This window comes from Neoarthrinium moseri, assembly GCF_022829205.1.
Source record: "Neoarthrinium moseri strain CBS 164.80 chromosome Unknown scaffold1_Wmoseri_CBS_16480, whole genome shotgun sequence".
In the NCBI taxonomy this organism is placed as follows: domain Eukaryota; kingdom Fungi; phylum Ascomycota; class Sordariomycetes; order Amphisphaeriales; family Apiosporaceae; genus Neoarthrinium; species Neoarthrinium moseri.
In genome coordinates this window covers 838,471-859,293 of record NW_026055115.1, presented here as the reverse complement: position 1 = coordinate 859,293, position 20,823 = coordinate 838,471, and the positions used below count along the sequence as shown (strand labels likewise).

Here is a 20,823-nt window from a genome sequence, read left to right as displayed (position 1 = left end):
CATGTTCGTGCGCAACGACGCCAAGCAGTTCCGCTTCTGCAGGTCCAAGTGCCATAAGAACTTCAAGATGAAGAGAAACCCCAGGAAGCTGGCCTGGGTAAGTCGTCCACACACGCCCGCGCTCCATCTTGCGAGAGAGAGAGAGAGAGAGACAAGTAGAACAAGAACAAGAAGAGCTAACGCTGTATCTCCCCCCTACAGACCAAAGCGTTCCGCAAGGCCGCCGGCAAGGAGATGACGGTCGACTCGACGCTGCAGTTCGCCCAGCGCCGCAACGTCCCCGTGCGCTACAACCGCGACCTGGTGCAGAAGACGCTCAAGGCCATGGAGCGCATCTCGGAGATCCGCCAGAAGCGCGAGCGCGTCTTCTACAAGCGCCGCATGGCCGGCAAGCGCGCCCGCGAGCTCGCCGACGCCCGCAAGCTCGTCCATACCCACAGCCACCTGCTCCCGCGCATGCGCGGCTCCGAGAAGCGCCGCCTCGCCCTCGAGCAGGGCCTCGACCAGGAGGAGATCGCCCGCCTCGAGCAGCAGAACGTCCTGCCCTCCGAGACCAAGAAGGTCTTCGGCAAGGAGAAGATCCGCCAGAAGGTCCGCGTCGACGGCGGCTTCGACTTTGCCGCCCCGCCCGCCCAGGAGGGCATGGAGGTCGACTCCGACTGAAGAGGCATGGGCGCGAGGACGGGTGGATGATGAGCAGCTGTTGGGGGAGGATGGTTTCACGGTCCTGGCTGCTACTACTACTGCTGCTGCTGCTGCTATTACGGCTACTGCAGCCACGACAGCCGGGACCGACGAGAGTACGGCGTTCTACGGACTTCGCTTCTGCACTTCGGCATCTACTGGCGTTGGGGGTATGTCTAGATCTACTGGTCGAGGTGGGGTCTACCACAAAAAAAGTCGTTTGGTTTCATACAAAAATAGATACACCGCCACTGGGCTCATGTTTCAAGACTCGAGGCTCCTTGTTAGGACGTTTGTAAATGTCGTTGCTGAACGCCTAGTCCTCTGGTCTTTTTGCGTCTCTGTATCTCTGGGAAGAGAGACGTCGTTCAGAGCCATTGCTTCAGATCCCCGATGCCACTCTGTCTCGTTCAGTAGGACCATTGAGTAACAGAATCGTAATCTTTCCAATGGCAATACATTGCATACCAGGAACTGCCCCAGACCTCTCAAAGTGAATGGACCGTGATAGAGCCAAGGGACCCAGTAATGCAATATTTGGTGTTTACTAGCTTAGAGAATATAACTGGAATCATTCTTCGAGAAAGACCTTGATAACCCCAGCTGGTTGACTATGACAGTTCTAGAATTACTATGTTGTCGTTATACCAACATGATCCAATCCTGAGCCCGATCCCAGCTCAGCGAATCACACACACTCGTATCATCTTCTCTGCTCCTGTCTGTGTGATGGTGTATAGCATAACAAGGAAAAGAGGTACTATAAGGAAGCATCTCTCTCTCATCATTGGCTAAGATAACGTTCATGTGGTAGTCAGCCATTTGCCTGACAACCCGCCTCCTACAACCAGGAGAAATACCCCGTGGCAGACGAGCTGCTTTGCCAAGCGGCCCTCCAAAGAGCCGTTCACTCTAGGCTCTCTGATTAGTCGGGGTGGTGCGTCTCCTACAGGTGGTACTTTATGGCTTCGCTGCTTCACTTGGGCTTTGCCTCGACCCAAATCTATGATCTCGGATAGACAGGCGCCAAACCCGTGCCTCTGTCTCTATTGTACATGCATCGATCGTGGATCATGTCTCGGCAAGTAACAAGGGCTGTGAACAGCAGGCCGCATCCGAGTTCCCTGGGATCAACATGACAAGTATGGACACGGGGGCGCTCGCTCCTTGTCCTAAGCGGCGTATTTGTCAAACGCGCCGCCAGCGCCCTTATCGACTAACAGACTCTTCTCCTCCTACCCACACCACGGCGGACTCTCTTCCCCCCGAACTCAGCGGGTTTCCATGCTCCCTTCCATTCTCCAGACTCGCCGCTGCATCTTGTTGATGCAGCCACAGTGGCTCACCCCCGTGAAAGCGTCCTGGCCTGCCGTGGGGACGAGCGAAGGGGTCTCAAGGGCTTGGACGCCGAGCGGTTTGTCCTGTCCGTACTTTGACGGAAGTGAAGACTGAATGCAAGTCTGTTTCTGTAAACGTTTGCTCTTAGCCCACTCATGTGCGAGGCGGCCCTACGACAGGGGGACCTGGTCGGTGGTTTGCCCTGCCGTTTGCTGATTGCCTGGAGCCGCTACAGAGTGAGTCGTTAGATCGCCGTATTTTACAGATACGCAGACTGCCGGAGTCACGTAGCACGGGGCCGTCTGGGCCGCGGCCATGTGCTGCAGAGGATGTCAAGCACTCCTGGGAGGGACAGTCTTTCCTTGCTTGCCAAGGCAGCTTATACCACATTGCTTGCTTGATCAGTGGAGGGGAAACAAGTCACATTGTCTGTTGAAGTGGCACATCGACTGGGACACATATATCACCTGAGACCGTGTTTTGCTTTCATGAAATATCAATTGCTTCTGCCCTTGGCTGCGGGCCCAAGGGCGTCTAAAGATTAAATGATGTACAGTTTGGCCCATAATTGCTTTCTCCCCCTCTGCGGTCCGCAGCCTCTTGTGCGCAGCGCAAGCAACATATGGGACCTCTTCAGCAACGAGCGAGACTCACAGCGTCCTGGATGCAAGTATCGGACACAGCAAGCTTCCGCAGCCTCATTCCGCCTTCCCTCGGTCTCTGCCTCGTATTTACATGCACTCCTATCACCCGCCTCTAACACGTTGGCAGGAGGGGAGAGCACACTTAACGCCCTCCACGACAGGCTGATCCCTGTCATACACTCGGCCCCTTTCGTGTCTTCTTTCATCACGTATCTGCATCCTCTCATTGTGGGAAAAAAGTGCGCCTGAAACCGGGAAAACGTGACTCAGTGCAGGATAGGAAAGAACCCCTCACTAACGACCCTGAACCAATGCATCGCCGAGTTTTGCTGGGAAAATGTACTGAGAACACAGGCGAAGAAGTGAAAAAGGCAGTCCAATACACAAATGCCATTGAGACAAGTAGGGTGAGAAAGACTCTATGGGAGCCAGGTATCATGAGATGATGTAACTTTTGGAAACATTTTAGTAACCTTGTAAATGCAAAGCAGCCCCCTCCCAGTCTATGCAGATTTGCAGGCAGCAAATGTGACAAACGTTAAGGAAAATTCACCGACTACTCCTTGCCCGCTGCGGCGGTGTCAGGAGTCACCTTGGCCAAGGCGGGAGAAACCGCCGTCGAGGGAGGTGAAGCCGGGTTGTCTTCCATGTTGGCTAAGAGGCTGTTGGGAGTTAGCAATCAAATTCCGTTCGATGAGCAATCAAGAGCAAGGGGTGTGGAACTAACCTGAAAGCATTGGTGCTGCTTTGTGCCTCCCTGGTAGGAGGGGTTCCGGTGCGAGAAGAAGCGGCAGAGTCCTCGTTGCCGCGGCTCAAAGCACCACCCGGACCTAGTCGCCGGCCACTGTTGCTTCGCGAAGAGAACATCGAAGTAGGGCCCAATGAGATGTTCTGGCTGGATGTACGGTTGGCCGATCCCTTGAGGCGTCTCAAATCATCCATTCCAACTTGGTTGGGAGCCTGCTGAGGGAAGCCGCCCGACGAGAACTGGCGAGCGTCACCACGACCCATGGGAGCGCGGCCACCACCTCGCTGGCTGCCCCTGGCTGCCTCGGCGGCCTTCTGTGCAGCCGCAGCTTCGGCTTCGGCGCGGATCTCGTCGAGTGTCTTGGGGCCCTTGTTGGCCTCCTTGGACTGCCAACGAGCCTTGCGCAGGTCGAAGACGTCCATGAGCATGAACTGCAGTCTGCTCGGCAGCTCGGGAAGATCGATCATGGTCTGGATACGCTGGAAGTAGGCGTCCATCATAAGCTTGCCCTTCTCGGTAGAGTCGAGGTTGCCACCAATGGTGCGCAGGAGCTTAGACAGCGATTCAACCTCGGCCTCATCGGGTGTACCGCTGAAATCCACCAGCTTCAGCACACACTCGTGCATGATACGCTCAGTCAGCATACCAAGCTTGTACAGCTCACCAATGAACTGAACCAGACCGAGACCCTTACGCTTGGCAGCAGCGGCAGCGTAGTACTCGTCGGACAGGAGAGCGGCCTCCTTGGACTCGCCCTCCTTTGGTTCCGGCAGGTTGGTCTTCCAGCCGCGCTCAAACTCCTCTTGACAGCGGTTCAGGAGGTACTTGCGGAAAAGTGCTCCACCACCGACGACATTGCCGCTCTTATCCTTGATGTTCTCATCACGGATCTCGGGGCTCATGGTCTGCAGCATGCGCTGAGCGAAACGGGCGTACATGGAGGCCCAGTGGGCTTCGTCACAGGCCTTTTCGAACGTGAGCTGAATGACTTGTCGCAGAGTACGGCCGTCAGACTCCTCCTTGGACTGCGCGGCGATGTCCAAGATGGCCTGAGATACTCTGTCAAAGTTCTCGGGTGTCATCTTGTTCAAGTTTGCCTTGACCTTACGTTGGACCATCTGAGGATCCATGTTACCAGCGACCGTAACTTGTGCTGCTGGCTTCGCACCAATGCTGGTTGGCTTCCAGCCGGTCTGCGATACCTGCAAAGCTTCGATCTTCATGTTGGCAGTCAAGGGCATGGTCTTAGCAGCCTGAGCCTCAGCCTTGGGGTTGTAATCACGCTTGCTAGCATTCCGACGCGAGCTGGCAGTCCTGGGCGAGTTGGGGCCCAAGTTGGAGCTCGAGGGAGTGCGCGACATGATGTTGCCTCCCGGGAAAGCGCCACCAGGTCGCTGGAAGCTGCTCATGGCACCGCCCAGCTGAGGGCGCGCCGCCTGTCCAGTAGACATGGCAAAGCGTTGCTCCGAGGTCGTACCAGGGGGCAGCGTCTTTGCTGCACCGAACTGGCCCATCTGGAAACCACCGGCGCCGGTTCTAGAGTTGGTCCGGCCAGATCCTGCGGGTGTTCTGGCTGATGCGGAACGGCCACCGTCGCCATCGCCAATCAGGGTCTTGACTTGCTGGCCAAACTCCAGTGACGGCGAGTCGGTGTACACGCCCTTGAATTGAAGAAGGAAGCTTGTGTCGTACTTGAACGACGTACCCTTCTTGGAAACAGCGGCGTTGAGGGCCGGGTTAGGGGAGGCGACGCTTGCGGGGTATGACAGGCGCTTGAGATCAGCATGGTCCATAAGCCTGGCGGTCTGAAGCGACTGCAGCGCGGCAGAAGGCTGAGGGGGCTCAACTCCAACACTGGTGTTCAGGTTGAGAGGAGCAGGCTTGGTACCGCGCTTATCACCTGGGCTGACCTTGGCACCGGCCACAGGCTTGTCGTTGATAGTGAGGTTGGCAGGTTTGCCTGCACCCTCGCCTGCAGAGCTGTCCTTGTCTGAAATGCTCATGCTGCCCAGCTTGCCGGCCAAGGCGTCAGGGGTGGCGCCGGCGGCCTTGCCTTCGGCTTCCTTTCGGCGACGCTCCTTCTCCTCTTCGAGGCGTTCGGCCTCCTTTTCAGCCTCGCGCAGCTTGGCATCCGAGTTGGCCTCCTTAGCAGCCGCATCTTCCGCCGCCTTCTTGGCCGCCTTCTCTTCGGCCTTGCGCTGAGTGATCTTTGCCTGCTCAGCCTCGCGCCTGGCGTCTTCCTCTTCCATCTCGCGGATCATGCGCTCCATCTCGTCTTCCTCATCGACGGCGGCAGCAGGGGCAGCAGCCGGCTCAGGCTCGGCCTTGGGCTCAGCCTTGGGCTCCTCCTTTGGCTTGACCTCCTCGGCGACCTCCTTCTTCTCCTCGGCCTTGGGCTCCTCGGCAGGCTTGGCCTCTTCGTCTGCCTTGACGTCGGCAGCAGGTGCCTCCTTGGCTGCAGGGGCATCAACGGTCTTGGCCTTCTCACCATCAGCGAGCTGCTTGGCGATCTTGGCCTTGAACTCGTTCTGCACTTCTTCCTGTGTCTTGGTGGCGGTGCTGTCGGTTCGGACGTGAGCGGGAGCCGTGGTCTTGGGTGTAGCTGACTTGGGCGGAGGGGGAGGAGTAGACGCAATGACGGGTGGTGTCTTGGATTGCGCACTCGGAGCCGGCGATGCCGGTGCCTTCAGGTTAGCCAAGTCGACAACCTCACCGGCTGCGTTTCGGATCGTCACAGCGGCGCTCTTCTTTGGGCGGGTGAACTGTGCGGAGGATCCCGACGCGACGACGGGCGCGCCCTTCATCTGGGCTGGAATCTGTTGGGGAGTACCCTGAGAAGCCTGAGTAGGCCCAGTGCTCGAGGCAGGTCTGGGCTCCGAAGCCTGCGACGGGTTACGCGACATGCTGGGAGCAAAAGGCTGAGGAGGGCCGTTGAAGGGAGCCGGATATCCAGGGGCAGGGGAATGTGCCTGGCCCATGGGGTACATGTAAGGCGGGGCCATGCGTGGGTCATACTGTTGAGGATAGTACTGCTGTTGTTGAAGTCCTATTAGCAAACGCTCAAAATTACCACTCTCAGGAGACAGAGAGATGTCGAGGCCTCCTTTCGAGGGACGCATCTTTTGGACAGAAGAGAAATGGGGTGGGGGAAAGGGGACAGGAGGAGGTTGCTCAGGGGGGTGCATGTCAATCCGCTCTCCTCTCTCCGCTGGCAACTGGCCACGGCGAGGTTCTTGCCATGATAGACCCTGAGGGAAGCGTGAATCCATGCGCTTGCTGTAGCGCCGAGTTCTGCCGCCTTCTCGGGAAAAATCGTTCGACTGAGAGCGGTGTCGTCCGGTGGAAAACTTATCCACATCACGACCACGTTGACTCCTTCTCTTGCCTTGCTTGTTTGACGTGCAGTCGTACGTATCATAGAGGGGAGGGGTATTTACAGGTTGCATAGCCGGCTGCATGGGGCCGTTCATGTTCGGCGGCTGGTAGAAGAAAGGTTGGGCGGTCGGCTGAGGCATGGCGGGTGCCATTGCTGGGCTAGCACGTCCCATCGGAGGAGTGCCGGGTCCGTACGACTGTCGGGGAGTGAAGTTCGGTGGCATACCACCGCGGCCTTGGCCGGCCGGGTGGCCTGGACGGAAGGGCGGCGTCCCGTTCGGGGGGTAGCCCATGGCCTGGTGAGAACCGTTGTAGTTCGGGTTGTATCCACCACGGCCACGTCCTCCCTGCGAGAAACCTCCACGGCCGGGTGGGCCGCCCTGGTTGTTGGGGTCGCTGGCCAAAGACTGGTTGGACTCGTTCCGGATGTGCGAGGCGTTCTGCGAGGCTGCCGAAGTGCGGCGCATGTGTGTCTGCAAATCTACGTTAGCATGAGGAGCCGACAGGACCCTGGAGGCTTGACCAACCTCGCCGCTGTTGGCACCGAAGCTGCCGAATGTGACGGCACCGCCGGGTTGGGCGCTGGACGGGGGGCGGCCACCACTAGCCGAAGGCTGGGGGATGGGAGAGGGCGAGTTCTGGGGCGAAGGCACGCGCTGGTTGTTGCTGTTGGGGATGGGGATCGGGGCGCTGGCGCCCTGAGGAGTGCTGTGCGAGACGGCAGGCGACGGGTTGAAGCCAAACTGGATCTTGGGTCCAGCGGCGCCGCCGTTGTTGGCGGAATAGCTGTTGGGGCCGGTTGCGCTCATAGTGACAGAGGGCTTTCGGGCGTGGTTCTCTCCGTTGGAAGTGCCGTGGGCGACGGCAGGGACAGCCGGCATGATGGGGTTGCGGCCGTTTACGGGCGAAACTGAGTTCGACTTGGCATGTTGCGACGAGCCGGTAGCTACCAGAGGCGCGTTCGTGCCTGTCGCGACCAGCGGCGTCGACTGCTTCTTTTGCGCGCCGGCGGCGGATGCGTACGAAGTGGTCGAGGCGTTTGGTGCGGGACTGGGCGTTTGCTGGTTTGCGGTGGAAGTCATATGTGTGTATGGACGGTCGTCGCGCGTGAGTTCGTGAGGTTGGTTGTGTAGTTGTGCGATGGGGCTGTCGAAGATGAAACCTCTTTTTTATTTTGCCTTCGTGCTTGCAGGAAAAGTGCGCGCTCGAAGGAAAAAGAAAAGAGCCGTGTCTTGACCGGAGACCAATGCGAGGATGGGTGGGAAAAGACAATCGAATGTCAAACTCGATTGTTGCCGGGGTGGTGAAGAATCAGAAGTGAATGGATGCCAGACACGAAAATTAAGTCGTAGGTGGCTTGTGCTTTCGACAATTCAATTAGATTAAGTTGCTCAGTCCTTCTGACTTTTCTTCCTTTGCACGCGTCCCAAAGTCTTTTTTCTTCGAGAACACAAACACACAAGATGCGGGTCTCGCGAACAAGGTAGGGCGTAGGGCGGACGGCGGCTGGGCTGTCTGTCGATGCTCGGGTGGTCCTGCAGATGCGAGAAAAGCAATGAACCAGATGGGGGTATCGCAGGCACGGCGGAAACGATTAAGCTGTCGCAACAATGAAGGCGCAGGCGGAACAGATGCAGGGCCGTCCGGAGAAGTGCCGTCTGTCTGTGTCCTGGGTTGGCCGTGGGTGGTGGGAGGTTGTCCTCGTCTGCCGGGAGATCGAAATCGTGAGATCTGGATCCGGACAGGTCGCTCGACTTGACTTCGCCTTCTCTTCTCGGGGATGAGGAGAAAGGGACTAGAAGTACAAGAGTGGAGAGATGTCTGCTCTGCGTGGGATCAGAGAGACTCTAGGGGGGATTCTACCTCGATGAAATCCAACGGGTAGAGGGGGGGATGACCTAGAAGGATGGAGTTCTTCTGGTCAGTCACTTATCGTGATCGTGGGTGGTGGAAGGAGGAGAACTTTTTCAAAAAAATTTGAGAGCAGCCCAAGGGGGAAAAGGGCTGGCTGGCCGGCTGGGCTGCTGGGCTGGGCCGCTGGTGTGCCCGGGGGGGTGGGTAGCGTTGTGTTGCGTTGCTGCGCTGCGTTGCTGCTTGGCCGCCAGAGCGTCAGAGCCCCGGAGCCAGAGCCAGCACCCAGTGTGTTACTGTGTGACTAGTTACCTCCATCACTCTGTAGAGCCGGCCCGCTCCTCACACTCCCTCCCCTTCCAAGGTTCCTCTCTCCCTCTCTCGCCCTCTCTCGCTCTCTCCAGCCCGTGTGCGAGTAAATTGGTCCGGTCTGATGTATTTTTGGGCCGCTAAACCTCTGTACCTGTGCAGCCCAAACTCTATGGCCCAGGTACTTCTTCTACCTTGTGCCCTTCCCTCCAACTTAGGACCCAGTGCCCAGTGCCCACTGCCCAGCAACCCCATGCTCTCTGTCTGTCCCCGTCTCCTCTTCACCACACATTCTCTGAGGTCGACACGATGGTGCTTGGACTTGCGCCGTTTGAGCCCGCCATCTGCGGCAGTGCTGCTGCCTATTCCTCTAGAACCCCTCGGTCCCGTAAGATGGCTGCGACCGCACAATTTCTGTCACAGGAGCTGACCGGCTCCGGAGTCAGGTAACTTGCAGCAACGGAGCAGAGAGTCAAGGCGAGCTAGTGAATCTTCTCTGCATGTGCCTTTCACCTGGACACAAAAAAAATATGGTATAGGCACTGTACGCAGCTCCCTCACGATGACGGCAGAGCTACACTGCAGTAACCAGGGCCGGGGAAGCAAAGCTGATACGAGAGAAGCGCAACTACTCTATTAACCATCAGACTAGCAACAGTTCTACTTTAACTAATTGCCCTAGAGCTTCGACGGTTGGCGACGCCTTCCGATTAGCATTATCGGCCTGGCAACCTGGCGTCGCCCACAGGAATGCATGTCGGACGGCTTCTGCTGTGGATCTCAAATCCCGGGACAATATTCATTATCTTGCGTCGCATATACTGTACAAATAAGAATAGTCACAGATGGATCCGCAAGAAAATGATGGATCCTGTACACCAAGGGCCAGCATGGCTTGGACAGCAAACATCGATATGACCGCAGCCGCATCGTAACTTGTCACCCAAAGTCGCTGCTTGCTCGCGTCAGCGTCGGCCGTTTTGGACGGCAACTTGTCAGAATACGCAGGCGGCATGTCTACTAAATTTCTAGCAACCTGACAAGATGCGCCCTACTAGGTACGCACGAACAGCCATCTTCTATTCCGTGCGAGCGTATGAATGCTCTCCGCGTGAAAGCTGCCCTTCTACGGATCAACCTTTTTTTTTTCTCCTTGGGGGCGTGCAACGTCATCCCTTTTCTCTCCCAGCGACTCAGACATGGCTGACTAGACCAGAAACGGTTTTGCACATTTGTTTCTCCCATACCTGGGCGAGCTGGGTTCATATGCTCGCTCTATCGATCGCTAGCCTTTTGTTGGCCCGGGTGTCGCGAACGCCGCCCCGTTGTTATCAGTATGGCAATTTTCGAGATTCCCATGTGCCATGTTCAGGCCAGGCGCGTTTAATTAATGCAACCGCAGTGGCTGCATGCAATTAACAGCCCTGGTATATCGGCCGTGTCACAGATACATACATGCGAGGCGTACGCCTCCCACAGTACGTAGGAGACCGGCCGTCCTTTTCAGCGCCTCTTTCAGGGCAATGGTCCAAGGCTGTGTGCAGCGATCGACATGGAAGCGTCGACGAATGCTTTGCAGCTTCGGCGAATTCTGTTGCATTCTCCCGCCTTGCTGCAGTTCACCCTGCTGGTTCGTACTTCCCGCGGCCATCTCGGCGATAGAGTTGTGTTTCGAAACACGCTCCCGGTCCCTCAGAGCGTGTCACCCCATGTCGCCCACGCGAGATTGCCAGATTGCTTGCCTTGGGTTGCAAAGACCCTTGTACAGGTTCAGACACCGTACCCGGATACCAAAATCGTCTCATCCGAACTCATCCTCCCAACAGCAGCTTTTGGACCGCTTCTACCAATCATGAGAAGGCTGATATGCAACGGCGATTATACACATTAGTACTTCAGCGCTTGCCATCATGCTTACTGCTTGCCAGGTGGAGCGTAAGGTGATATGCGACCTGCACCTCTCTACTCTACTCTACAGTTCAGGGCATCTGCCTCTTCGCTGCAGTCGCGGCGATTTTCCAAGGTTCACAGGCGTCACAGATGCGCCCCGAAAGCGTCTGAGAGCGACGGCGCTAAACCCGAAAGGAAGAAGACGCAACGCCTTCAGTTAGGTTCTTTCTTAGTGGTGTTCTACTTGGCAGGTCAATCACTGTCCTAGAAACGGAATGGGGACATTGTCCTCTTGCCTAGTACGATTTGCATAGTTCAAGACCTAAATACTCTCCTGCCGCAAGATCCTCGCGAGCGACATTTCTGCAAAGTATACAATCATTAAATAATATCTTGGGATGAACTTCGAACAGCCCAATAGCCAGCATGGGCGAGTGCGGATAATTGGATAAAAGTCAATCACAGAGCTCGGTTGGCACTTGGTGTCGTCCTGTGGCTATAGCCCAAAATCCCGCTAAACTAGTTGTTGTTAAATCGAGCCTAAACTACTGGTCAACCCGGCCTGGTCGACTTTTCCCTAAGTCTTCTCAAGAAGGTATCGAGTGGATGGCGATGTAGCACTTCTCGTAGTGCTGGTCTTTTGATGACACATTTGTCACCTATAGAGTCACACGAACGAATCCTTCAACCACGATCTCTTAGATGAACGGCCGAAAGGAAAGAGGGTATCCGGATGCAACGGAGGGCCGTGTCGACGGACGTACGAGGACCCAGTCAACGTGACTCCTTTGCCACCCAGCGACAGCAATAAGCATACATGTGCAGACTCGCCTATCCAAGACAAGCCAAGCCAAGCCGATTGACTCATCTCAAGGTCAGCATACATAGATGACGCATCTCTTTCGGATTGGGGCAGTTCCCTATCCAGGCTGCCAGGCTATCGCTTCATCATGCCTCGAGGGGAAGCTACTCGCCCAGAGGCGACGGGGTTTACGGCTTATGCCCGCGAAAGGAGGTTCCTAACCCAGTCGTCCTCGCCACATTCGATAGACCCTGACTTGACCAACGACGGTGGTTTTCCTTTCACCTCGCCCTGCACGGGTCTCTGGCAATCTGGGTCGCTGGGCTCACCCCATCAGTTGCGGAAGCACAATCGCAGCAGCATAGCCCTTCATGCGCCGCCGCGGCAAGTATGACACTGCGCTCGAATCATCTTGCTAGGAATGAAGCGCCCCCCAAAAGGAGTTTGACGTAGTCACACATGGCTGCCCAAATGTCTCATTCCCCCCCTAATTCCACAAAGCCTGGCACGTACCGGCATCCCTATTTTAGAACAGCGCCCGCACGCCCGCCCTCGCGAACCCTGTTCGATGCCGCAGAGCCGCCTGCGCCCATTGGCCGCCGATCTTGCCTGTCTTCCAGATTTTTTTTCTCTCGGTCTTCCAAAACCCCCCCACCATGGATGCAGCAGACTATGTGGTGTATGCAGAATGACCTCAGCGCTCGGGTGGGCAACCACCGAAGAGCCAATGTGTTCGTTTCTTTGAGATATTTTTTTTTCTTCGCGTGCAGTGCCGGTCCCTTTCCACCTGCGGAGAATAGCCAATGGTTCTGTGTGGCGCTGTCTTGCGTATAGGGTTCATCACTTGATGAACGGGACATGCGGTACCTCATCAGTATAGTAAGTTGTATAATAGGTGTGTCACGCACATACTGCTGTGTATAATCAGCACGTAGATATAGACGTTACGTCAATAGAAGCACGTTTTCTCATACAACGCTTGTTCACAGTCATATCACACCAGGCCAAAGACATCTGGGACATGGTTTGATCCAATATAATGGGTATCTTGTACAATGTCGAAACTCGTCTAATCTATCCTCTGTGCTCGTGAGGATGAACTGCTCAGCCCTGCCCGCTGAGGGGCTGTCAGCCCAGAGAGCTCCGAAGGCGAAGATTCTGTCGACGACTGCCCCATGATATCTACAGATGCCAGTATACTCGTTACGAAAACCAACTGTGTCTCACTCGAAGGTCGGTGTCGTTATGCTCGGCTTGCACCTAGAAGGTGGATGGATGAAACATGCCTTGCAACGTCTAGCTGCCGTTCGTCTCCGGCTTTGCCTCTCCGTTCATTTCAACACCAGCATCGTCCATGGTGACGTCGTCCTCCTTGGCCGTGCTTTCGCCATTGATACCGTTCGTCTCTGTGGCAGAGCCATAGATAAACTCCTCCAGGGCCTTGTAAGCTCTGTCTTGGTCACCGTTGGTGATCTCAATACTGTAGAGAGAGTGGTTAGCTTTCCACTTCTCCCCCTCTTCCTGTGCGGCTTTGAGGAGATCCGGAATGGTGTCCCCGGCGTGCTTTCCCGAGCTTTTCAATCGCGTCTCAAGCTCTTCGATGGTGGGAGGGGAGATGAGGACCACGCGGGCCTTATAATCCCATTCTTTGGCGCTCAGAACAGACTACAGAATACTTAGCACACGACCGAGACATGTGGATTTGCATCAAACTTACCTCGTGATCCAGCTCCAAGATCGGAACCTTCCCAGCTTCCTGGATCGAGCCTGCGAGTTTATTGCTGATGCCAAAGTCGACGTCTTCTTTTGAGCTCATGAAAGCAATCTGGTCGTTGTCCGACATCCGGTTGAATGTAGCCGAGTCTACGAAATGGTAGTCTTGGCCATCAATCTCGCCCTCGTTCGGCTGTCGTGTAGTATGCTGCAGCAGCTTCTGAAATACGCGGGGCTGCTTTTCCTGGAGCATGGCGATCAAGGCTGACTTTCCAACGCCCGTTGGCCCGGATATAATGATCGGGAGTGTATCTTCCGGCTTGCGGCCTACCTCCCCTTCTTCTTCATCCTCTTCCTTCACACCAGGTGCGTTTGGGTCTGCGAAGACGGCGCTGATATCTTGCCAGTCATCGATTTTGTCAAACGCAGCAAGCCTCGATCTGCTCGCTATCCTCAATGCTCTCCAGGTTTTGCTGGCTTTCGCCTCAATGATATGGGTCTTCTCCTTCTCGCTCTTCGCGAAATCAAGTTCCAAGTCGTCCTCAGAAATCTTGTCCTTGAACGAAGCAAGCTCTGGCAATTTCCACCTAGCCGCGTCCTTGAACTTCCCCATGGCTGTTTCTTCGTCTTCCACTTTCAGAAAGTCGAGACTCAGGGATGCCATGGGGTGTGGTCTCAGCCTCTTGTTTGTAGCCATCCTCTTCGCTGATGCTTTCGCCTCGTTGAATGCATCGGGCGTGACCGCTGGCCGTTCGATATTGGGGCACGTTTCCTGCTTCCACCGTGACCAGCCTTTGTCCCGTTGAGTGACTGCCTGTATTATGCGGTGAACATATTGGCCGTCCGGCCCAGCCCAGATATACTCGTAGATCCTGTTTCTCATAGCCTCGGCCCATTTGTCATCTTCTTCCGAGGTCGTCTTGTCGTGATACATGACGGATTTGTTGGGATGTTGGATGGTGGCAGACTTGGCCTTGGCTGCCGCCGTCAGTGACCTCAGAAAGTCGAGAACTATGATGGCCTGTATGAGAATGTGTCGCCTGAAGAACAAGTCGCTCATCTCCAACTCGAAGAGGTCCCTACTAGTCAAATACTTGGGGTTGAAGTTGCTGCTGTCGGACGTCTCGACATCGAGTCTCTTCCGCTTCTTGGATGGATCTTTGGTCTCATCTGGGGCTTTCGACGTGCGCTGCCCCTGGGCAACCGAGTCGAATGCGGCCACCGTGGCTTCCAAGCCAGACTTGAACTTGGCCATGTTCTCAGAGTCAAACAACTTTGTCGGCTGGCTATAGTACTGCTGCATCGACCAAAATATGGGATACAGCGCGTCGGGGCCGAGGGCCTTTTCCGGTGCAGCCTTGTCCTTGGCGTCGAAGGACACAGCCTTGGTGCCAGTTGAGACTGGTTTAGGGGTCGCCTCCTCCTTCGTATCTACCTCCATGCTATCCGCCGCCTCCAGCTCGGATTTTGGGGGGATCTCCTCCCACGTAGTGACATTCTCAGTGTGATATATTCCCCTCAGGTTCACGGTTCCTTTGTCGCCCATGGGAAAACTCTGAAACATGAAGATGAAGACACGGCCGCTGAAAGAGATATCCTCGGCGCGCGAAAGACGGCGCAGGAGCTCGTTGCAAGTCCGCAGAATGACCATGCTCTTGTTCTTGGTCCAGTCCTTGACGAGGCGCTCGCGGCGTGACTCGAGGTAGTCGAAGACAATGTGACATCCTTGTATCGTCTGGCTGTCTATGAGCACCTCAATGAGCTGGAAGGGGAGGGAGGAGTCGCATTGCTCGCTCTCGGCCAGGGCGGTCACGACGTCAAGAATGTTCCAGACCTCGACGAATTCGGGAGCTTGGATGGGGGTGGATGCGAGCAGGGTGTCGAAGCGGCGGCGCATCACGGTTTCAACGGCCAGGAACTGACGCGCCTTCTGCGCTCCATCGGCGCCAGGGTCCTGCGCCGAGCTGTCGGGGAAGATGGTGGGCAGTTGGGAGAAGAGGAGGGCGAAGTCGGGCTTGGTCAGGGCGGGCTCGACCGAGGAAGCGGGCTTGACGACCTGGGCATGGCCGAGGGCCTCGGCGAGGGCCTCATCAAAGCGGACGACTTGCGGTACGTCTGCGACGTAGTCTTCGAAGGAAGGCATCGTGGCCTGCGGCGTGGCTTGCGAGTTGGGAGCCAAGCAAGGGTCAGGTCGCACTTGAGGCAGGATGGCCTCGGTGTCGCAACAGGTCACGGCGCACCAAGGATGCAGGTGAAGGTGCTAAGTCATGCTATAGCGTCATCAATGGGGCATTCGAAGGTCCGGGCGGTGTTGTCTACACGGAGCTGAAGCGCATAAGGGTCTTTGTTGTCGGGGCTGGCGTGCTTTCGGCGCTCAATTCAAGACCTCGCATCGCACAGTCACTTCCGCAATGAAGGCTAACGACAGTAAGACCAGCCAGCACAATGAACGGGCTGGAGCTGGCGCGCATTCTGCCGCCGGTCACCGCCAGAAAATGGCTGCCCTGGAGCTGACCTTGGGCGCGCCTTGGGTGACTTCATGCGCTAAAACAGGCACCCCTGTCCGCCGTGTTGGCCCGTTGGCCCTGTGAGGCCTGTGAATCAGAAGGAGGGACGCGCTAAAGAACAGAGGGCGGCCCGGCCTGGGGGACACGCGACATGGGGCATGGGATGGGATGGGATGGGATGGGACCATCGGCTACAGAGAATCGGCGCGCCCTGACAGCACGCGCCATTGGTCCGCCGGGCCTGCGCCATCCACTCGACGCCACAGATCGACCCGCAGCTCCAACTAACCTCTTAACCTCGATCAACCAAAAATTCCAAGAGACAGCTTCACCCAGCCGCAGAAGCTCCTCCAAGCAACGCCGTCCGTCACACAGGACCCTCCTCCACGGTCACGCGCCCGCCCATCGCACACGTCCAGCTGCACGCGCGCGCAGTCGTCGGGATCCCACGCACATGTCCCGCCTGCTCGGCCCCTAGCGAGGAACCATGTCGACGGCCAAGCGCCTCAAGAGCAACCGTGAGCCTAAGTCGCAAGCCCCGAAGCCAGACACCGCCCGCCCGACGGCCGCCGACATCGAGGGCGAGTCCGAGTTCGCCCAGCTCGCCCGCCAGCACTGGCTGAAGACCACCAAGCGCGGCGCCAAGTCCAAGGCCAAGGTCAAGGTCAAGCAGAATGTCGTCAAGCAGGACCTGTGGGACGCCTTGGAGAAGGACGGCTTCCAGTACAAGGCCCTACTGGTGCTCGAGGGCCTCCAGGTCCTGGAAAGCTACCTGTGGCCCGGCTACTCGGACGACGCCTCCAACTTCCATGTCTTGCTGATCGCCCTCATCACCAATGTCAAGGCCCGCGAGCGCCTCGAGACTTGGCCCATCTTCGAGGACCGTCCCGACGATTTCTCCCTGTTGTTCCGCCGCATCTTGTCCATGGCCCTGGACCAGACCCTCTCCCTCACCATCCGGACCCATCTTCTATGCTTCATCATCAACGCCTTCCAGAGCCTGGACTGCGCCATTGTGAGAAAGGAATGCGCGCCCTTGGTGTCCATCTCCATCTGGCACGGCTTATCATCTGAGACGAAGCGCGACGCCAGGCTCGCAGATAATGCGCACCTCAAGAAGGCATGGAAGGCTGCAGCCAGGAGATACGAGTCCGCCGACGAGGAGACACAGACCCGCCTGCGCTTTGAAAGGCAATGGCTTCTCGCCCTGACTCTGCATTTCATGAGCATGCTCCACCAGCCCAAATTCTCCGCCGAGCATCTTCTCTACGCCTCACGCTTCATGGAGCTTCTCATTGACCTCCAGAGCTCATTGCCGACCAGGAGATACGTCAACACCTTGCTCCAGGACCTGCATCTGCTGGTAGCCATCAGCTTGTCACCCATGTACAATGCTGAAGAAAGCACCCTCCTGCGTAGGCAATGGTTCTTGTTGCGCGACTACACCTACTTCAACATTGACGATCAAACGGGTATTCAGCTCAGTCAATCAGAAACGTATGAGCGCCACTGTAACGCTCTGAAGAAGCTGCAGCAGGTAGCATTTCGCCATTTCAAGGACAAGCTGGCCGTGCTGGCGCTCTCCAACTATGGCTCTATTGAGAAGGGCGCCGAGCTCAAGAGTCTGTTGGAGCCGCTACAAGACAATGAAGTCTTGAATTTGGCCGTGTTCCTGGATTTGAGGACGGAATACCCTCCGTCGTCCAATGTCACAGTAGACCGAGCTTTCCTGATTGAGGCAATCGTCACCACTTTTGAGCGCAGGAAAACATTCCAACAGTTCGCAGCCGCGAACTTGCCAACGGAAGTCGAATTGTGGAATGTGCTCATGTCCACGACCGATGACTACGACGGTTCAAAGCCTCTTGCCCTGCCCAAGCTGAACCTGCAGTACCTGTCTGTTGTGGATTTCCTATGGCGAGCCATGGTACTTTATCGAGCTGAGTCCTTCCATGGAATCCGGAATGACATTGAAACTGCTCTCAGGCGGCTACGCCCCGAGGTTGGGAGATCTGGTGAAACGAGGTTTGCTGGTTCCTCCAAGATGGCGTTACCCACTTCCAAGGTCTCTATCCTTGAGGTTGTGCCGCCCTTGGTTGGGGAGCGAAAGCCCTCAGCTGTCCGCGCCGAGATATCTCTGGATCTTCGTCGTCTCTCCGACCGTGTGCGTTACGAGTGGGACTCTCTGCGGCCAAACGATATTGTGTTCCTGGTCTCGGTAGATGCTTCCCTTATGAAGAGCACATCGAATGGGGACAGTAAACCCACGTCGGAGGCCGAGAGGCTTGGAATAGTAGCTGTGCGAACGGCCGAGGTCGTCCAAATCACCGACGACAAAGGCCGTTCAATCAAAGACCCTAATGCTCATCTGAATGGGGGGATTCGTTCATCTTCGCGTAGGGTTCAGTTGAAACTTGACGCGGAGACTTATCAGCAAGATACACAACGTCATTCATCGGGCAAGTTAGAAGTATACGACAGAATCAACCTCATCATCCGAAGAAGCGGGCGCGAGAACAACTTCAAGCCGGTCTTGGAGTCGATCTGCAATCTCGTCCAGTCTGAGGTGCCTCTGGCACCTTGGCTGCATGAAGTATTCCTTGGTTACGGTGATCCAGCGGCCGCAACCTACAAGAACCTACCAAACCGAGTGAAGAAGATAGATTACCGAGACACGTTCCTGAACTGGCAACATCTCGTGGAGAGCATGCCCGGGAAGGCTGTCGAGCCTGGTTTCAATGTCTCGGGCAGCTTTGGACCTCCATACGTGCTCGAGTCGGTCGACAAAGCGACAGAAGTGCCTCAAACCAAGCCGTCCAAGAAGAGAAGAAGGGACGCTGAACCTGCTCTCCTGGCCGAGGTGGAGACGTATCATGTTTCCACATACAAGCCTCCGAACACGGGGCCGTATCCCATTGATGCGCCCAAATGGAACTCCGTTCGTTTCACAGCTACTCAAATCGATGCCATCATCTCCGGTACACAGCCAGGTCTCACAGTCATTGTCGGTCCACCTGGAACTGGAAAAACAGATGTAGCCACCCAAATCATTAACAACATATACCACAACTTCCCGGAGCAGCGGACACTTCTCATTGCACATTCCAACCAGGCGTTAAACCAACTCTTCGCCAAGATAGCAGCTTTAGACATTGACCAACGCCACCTGCTTCGTCTTGGTCACGGCGAAGAGGAGCTGGAGCTGCAAGGTAGTTTCAGCAAACATGGCCGGGTAGAGTCATTCATGGAGAACCGCGATCAATATCTTCAGGAAGTCAATCGCCTAGCAGCGAGCATTGGCGCTCCAGGAGCCCACGGTAACTCCGCCGAGACCGCTGGGTACTTCAACTCTGTCTACATTGAACCTGCGTGGACCAAGTTTACAGAGGCCACGAAGGCAGCGGATGCCTCACCTTCGGATATTGTCCATGCATTTCCTTTTCACCAATACTTTTCCAACGCGCCCCAGCCACTGTTTCCTGCGGATGCAGACAGTCCTACAGTCCTGGATATTGCCAATGGCTGCTACCACCACATATCCAAGATCTTTTCTGAGCTGAAGGATGTTCAGCCATTCGAAATCCTCAAAAGGGAAAAGGACAAGGCCAACTACCTTCTGACGAACGAGGCGCGCATAATCGCCATGACCTCAACCCACGCTGCTATGAGGCGAAGCGAAATAGCCAACCTTGGCTTCCAATACGACAATGTGGTCATGGAAGAAGCCGCCCAGATTACCGAAGTCGAGAACTTCATCCCGCTCGCCATGCAGAAGCCCAAGGATGGTCAAACACCTTTACAGAGGGTGGTTCTTTGCGGTGATCATTACCAGAACTCGCCAGTCATCCAGAACTTTGCTTTCAGACACTTTGCGAATCTCGAGCAGTCTCTATTCTCTCGTCTGGTTCGCCTTGGAATTCCTGTGATCACGCTGGATCAACAAGGTCGCGCTCGTCCCTCCATTGCAGCACTATATCAATGGCGATACCCGAGTCTCGGCAACTTGCCCCACGTGGAAAGTCTCCCAGAGTTTCAAACCGCGAATGCTGGCTTCAAGTACGATTTCCAATTCATCAATGTGCCCGATTATAAGGGCCGCGGTGAGATGGAACCGACGCCCCACTTCATTCAGAACCTAGGCGAGGCTGAGTATGCGGTCGCGATCTACCAGTACATGCGTCTGCTCGGATACCCTGCAGATAAGATCAGCATCCTCACCACTTATGCCGGCCAGCGTGCCCTTGTGAAAGACGTCCTCTCCCATCGGTGTGCAAAGAACTCCATCTTTGGTTTGCCCAAGATCGTGACAACGGTCGACAAGTATCAGGGCGAACAGAACGACTGTAGGTCACATCCATTGCAGCCGAGCCGTCTCAGATTGCTAATAAGTTTATAGACATCATTCTCTCACTGACTCGCACGTCGCGCGTTGGCTATTTACGAGATATTCGCCGTCTTACTGTAGCACTGTCCCGTGCCCGGCTTGGTCTCTATATCCTTGGCAGACGTGAAGTTTTCGAGTCTTGTTATGAGCTGAAGCCGGCCTTCGAACTGCTCCTCCAGCGGCCCGACAAACTTGCTCTCGCCACTGGCGAGCTCTGGCCCTCGGAGCGTCTGCTAGCTAGCGAGGACGGTGCTACGGTTCCGGGCGAGGCTGTCATGGAAGGCGTTGAGCACCTTGGTCAATTCGTCTTCGAGATGACAAACTCGCGGATCAAGCAACTTCAGGAGGAAAACGGGTTGCCTCAAGCGCAGATCGTCGAGGTCATGGAACCGGTCAACGAAGAGGACGAGAGCGAGTATGTCGAAGGCGTCAAGGGCACCGAGGAGGACGCCGAAGAAGTTGCCCAGGAGGTCAAGGAGGGCTTTGAGGCTGAGGAGGAAGATGACTAGGTTTGGCGTCCGGCAGGTATGGGAAGGGAGGAGGTGTAGATATTGGATGCGTCAAGATACCATAAGGAT

The 20,823-nt window shown here is 56.1% G+C and overlaps 4 protein-coding genes across 4 annotated transcripts; 2 read left to right on the top strand and 2 right to left on the bottom strand.

Annotated features, from left to right (window-relative positions):
* Position 1: 1 nt before the first annotated feature.
* Positions 2-663, top strand: JN550_000260 (uncharacterized protein; the record flags this gene model as incomplete). Its single annotated transcript, XM_049313923.1, has 2 exons — positions 2-97; positions 202-663. The coding sequence occupies 2 exons, from the start codon at positions 2-4 to the stop codon at positions 661-663; spliced, it is 558 nt and encodes a 185-aa protein (XP_049177549.1).
* A 2,559-nt stretch (positions 664-3,222) lies between these two features.
* Positions 3,223-7,871, bottom strand: JN550_000259 (uncharacterized protein; the record flags this gene model as incomplete). The annotated part of the gene is made up of 3 exons (XM_049313912.1): positions 3,223-3,328; positions 3,394-7,262; positions 7,317-7,871. The coding sequence occupies 3 exons, from the start codon at positions 7,869-7,871 to the stop codon at positions 3,223-3,225; spliced, it is 4,530 nt and encodes a 1,509-aa protein (XP_049177548.1).
* Positions 7,872-12,937: 5,066 nt separating this feature from the next.
* On the bottom strand, positions 12,938-15,497 carry JN550_000258 (uncharacterized protein; the record flags this gene model as incomplete). Its single annotated transcript, XM_049313901.1, has 2 exons — positions 12,938-13,306; positions 13,359-15,497. The coding sequence occupies 2 exons, from the start codon at positions 15,495-15,497 to the stop codon at positions 12,938-12,940; spliced, it is 2,508 nt and encodes an 835-aa protein (XP_049177547.1).
* Positions 15,498-16,348: 851 nt separating this feature from the next.
* Positions 16,349-20,754, top strand: JN550_000257 (uncharacterized protein; the record flags this gene model as incomplete). Its single annotated transcript, XM_049313889.1, has 2 exons — positions 16,349-20,204; positions 20,258-20,754. 2 exons carry the CDS (start codon positions 16,349-16,351, stop codon positions 20,752-20,754), a joined length of 4,353 nt encoding a protein of 1,450 aa, XP_049177546.1.
* Positions 20,755-20,823: the final 69 nt, after the last annotated feature.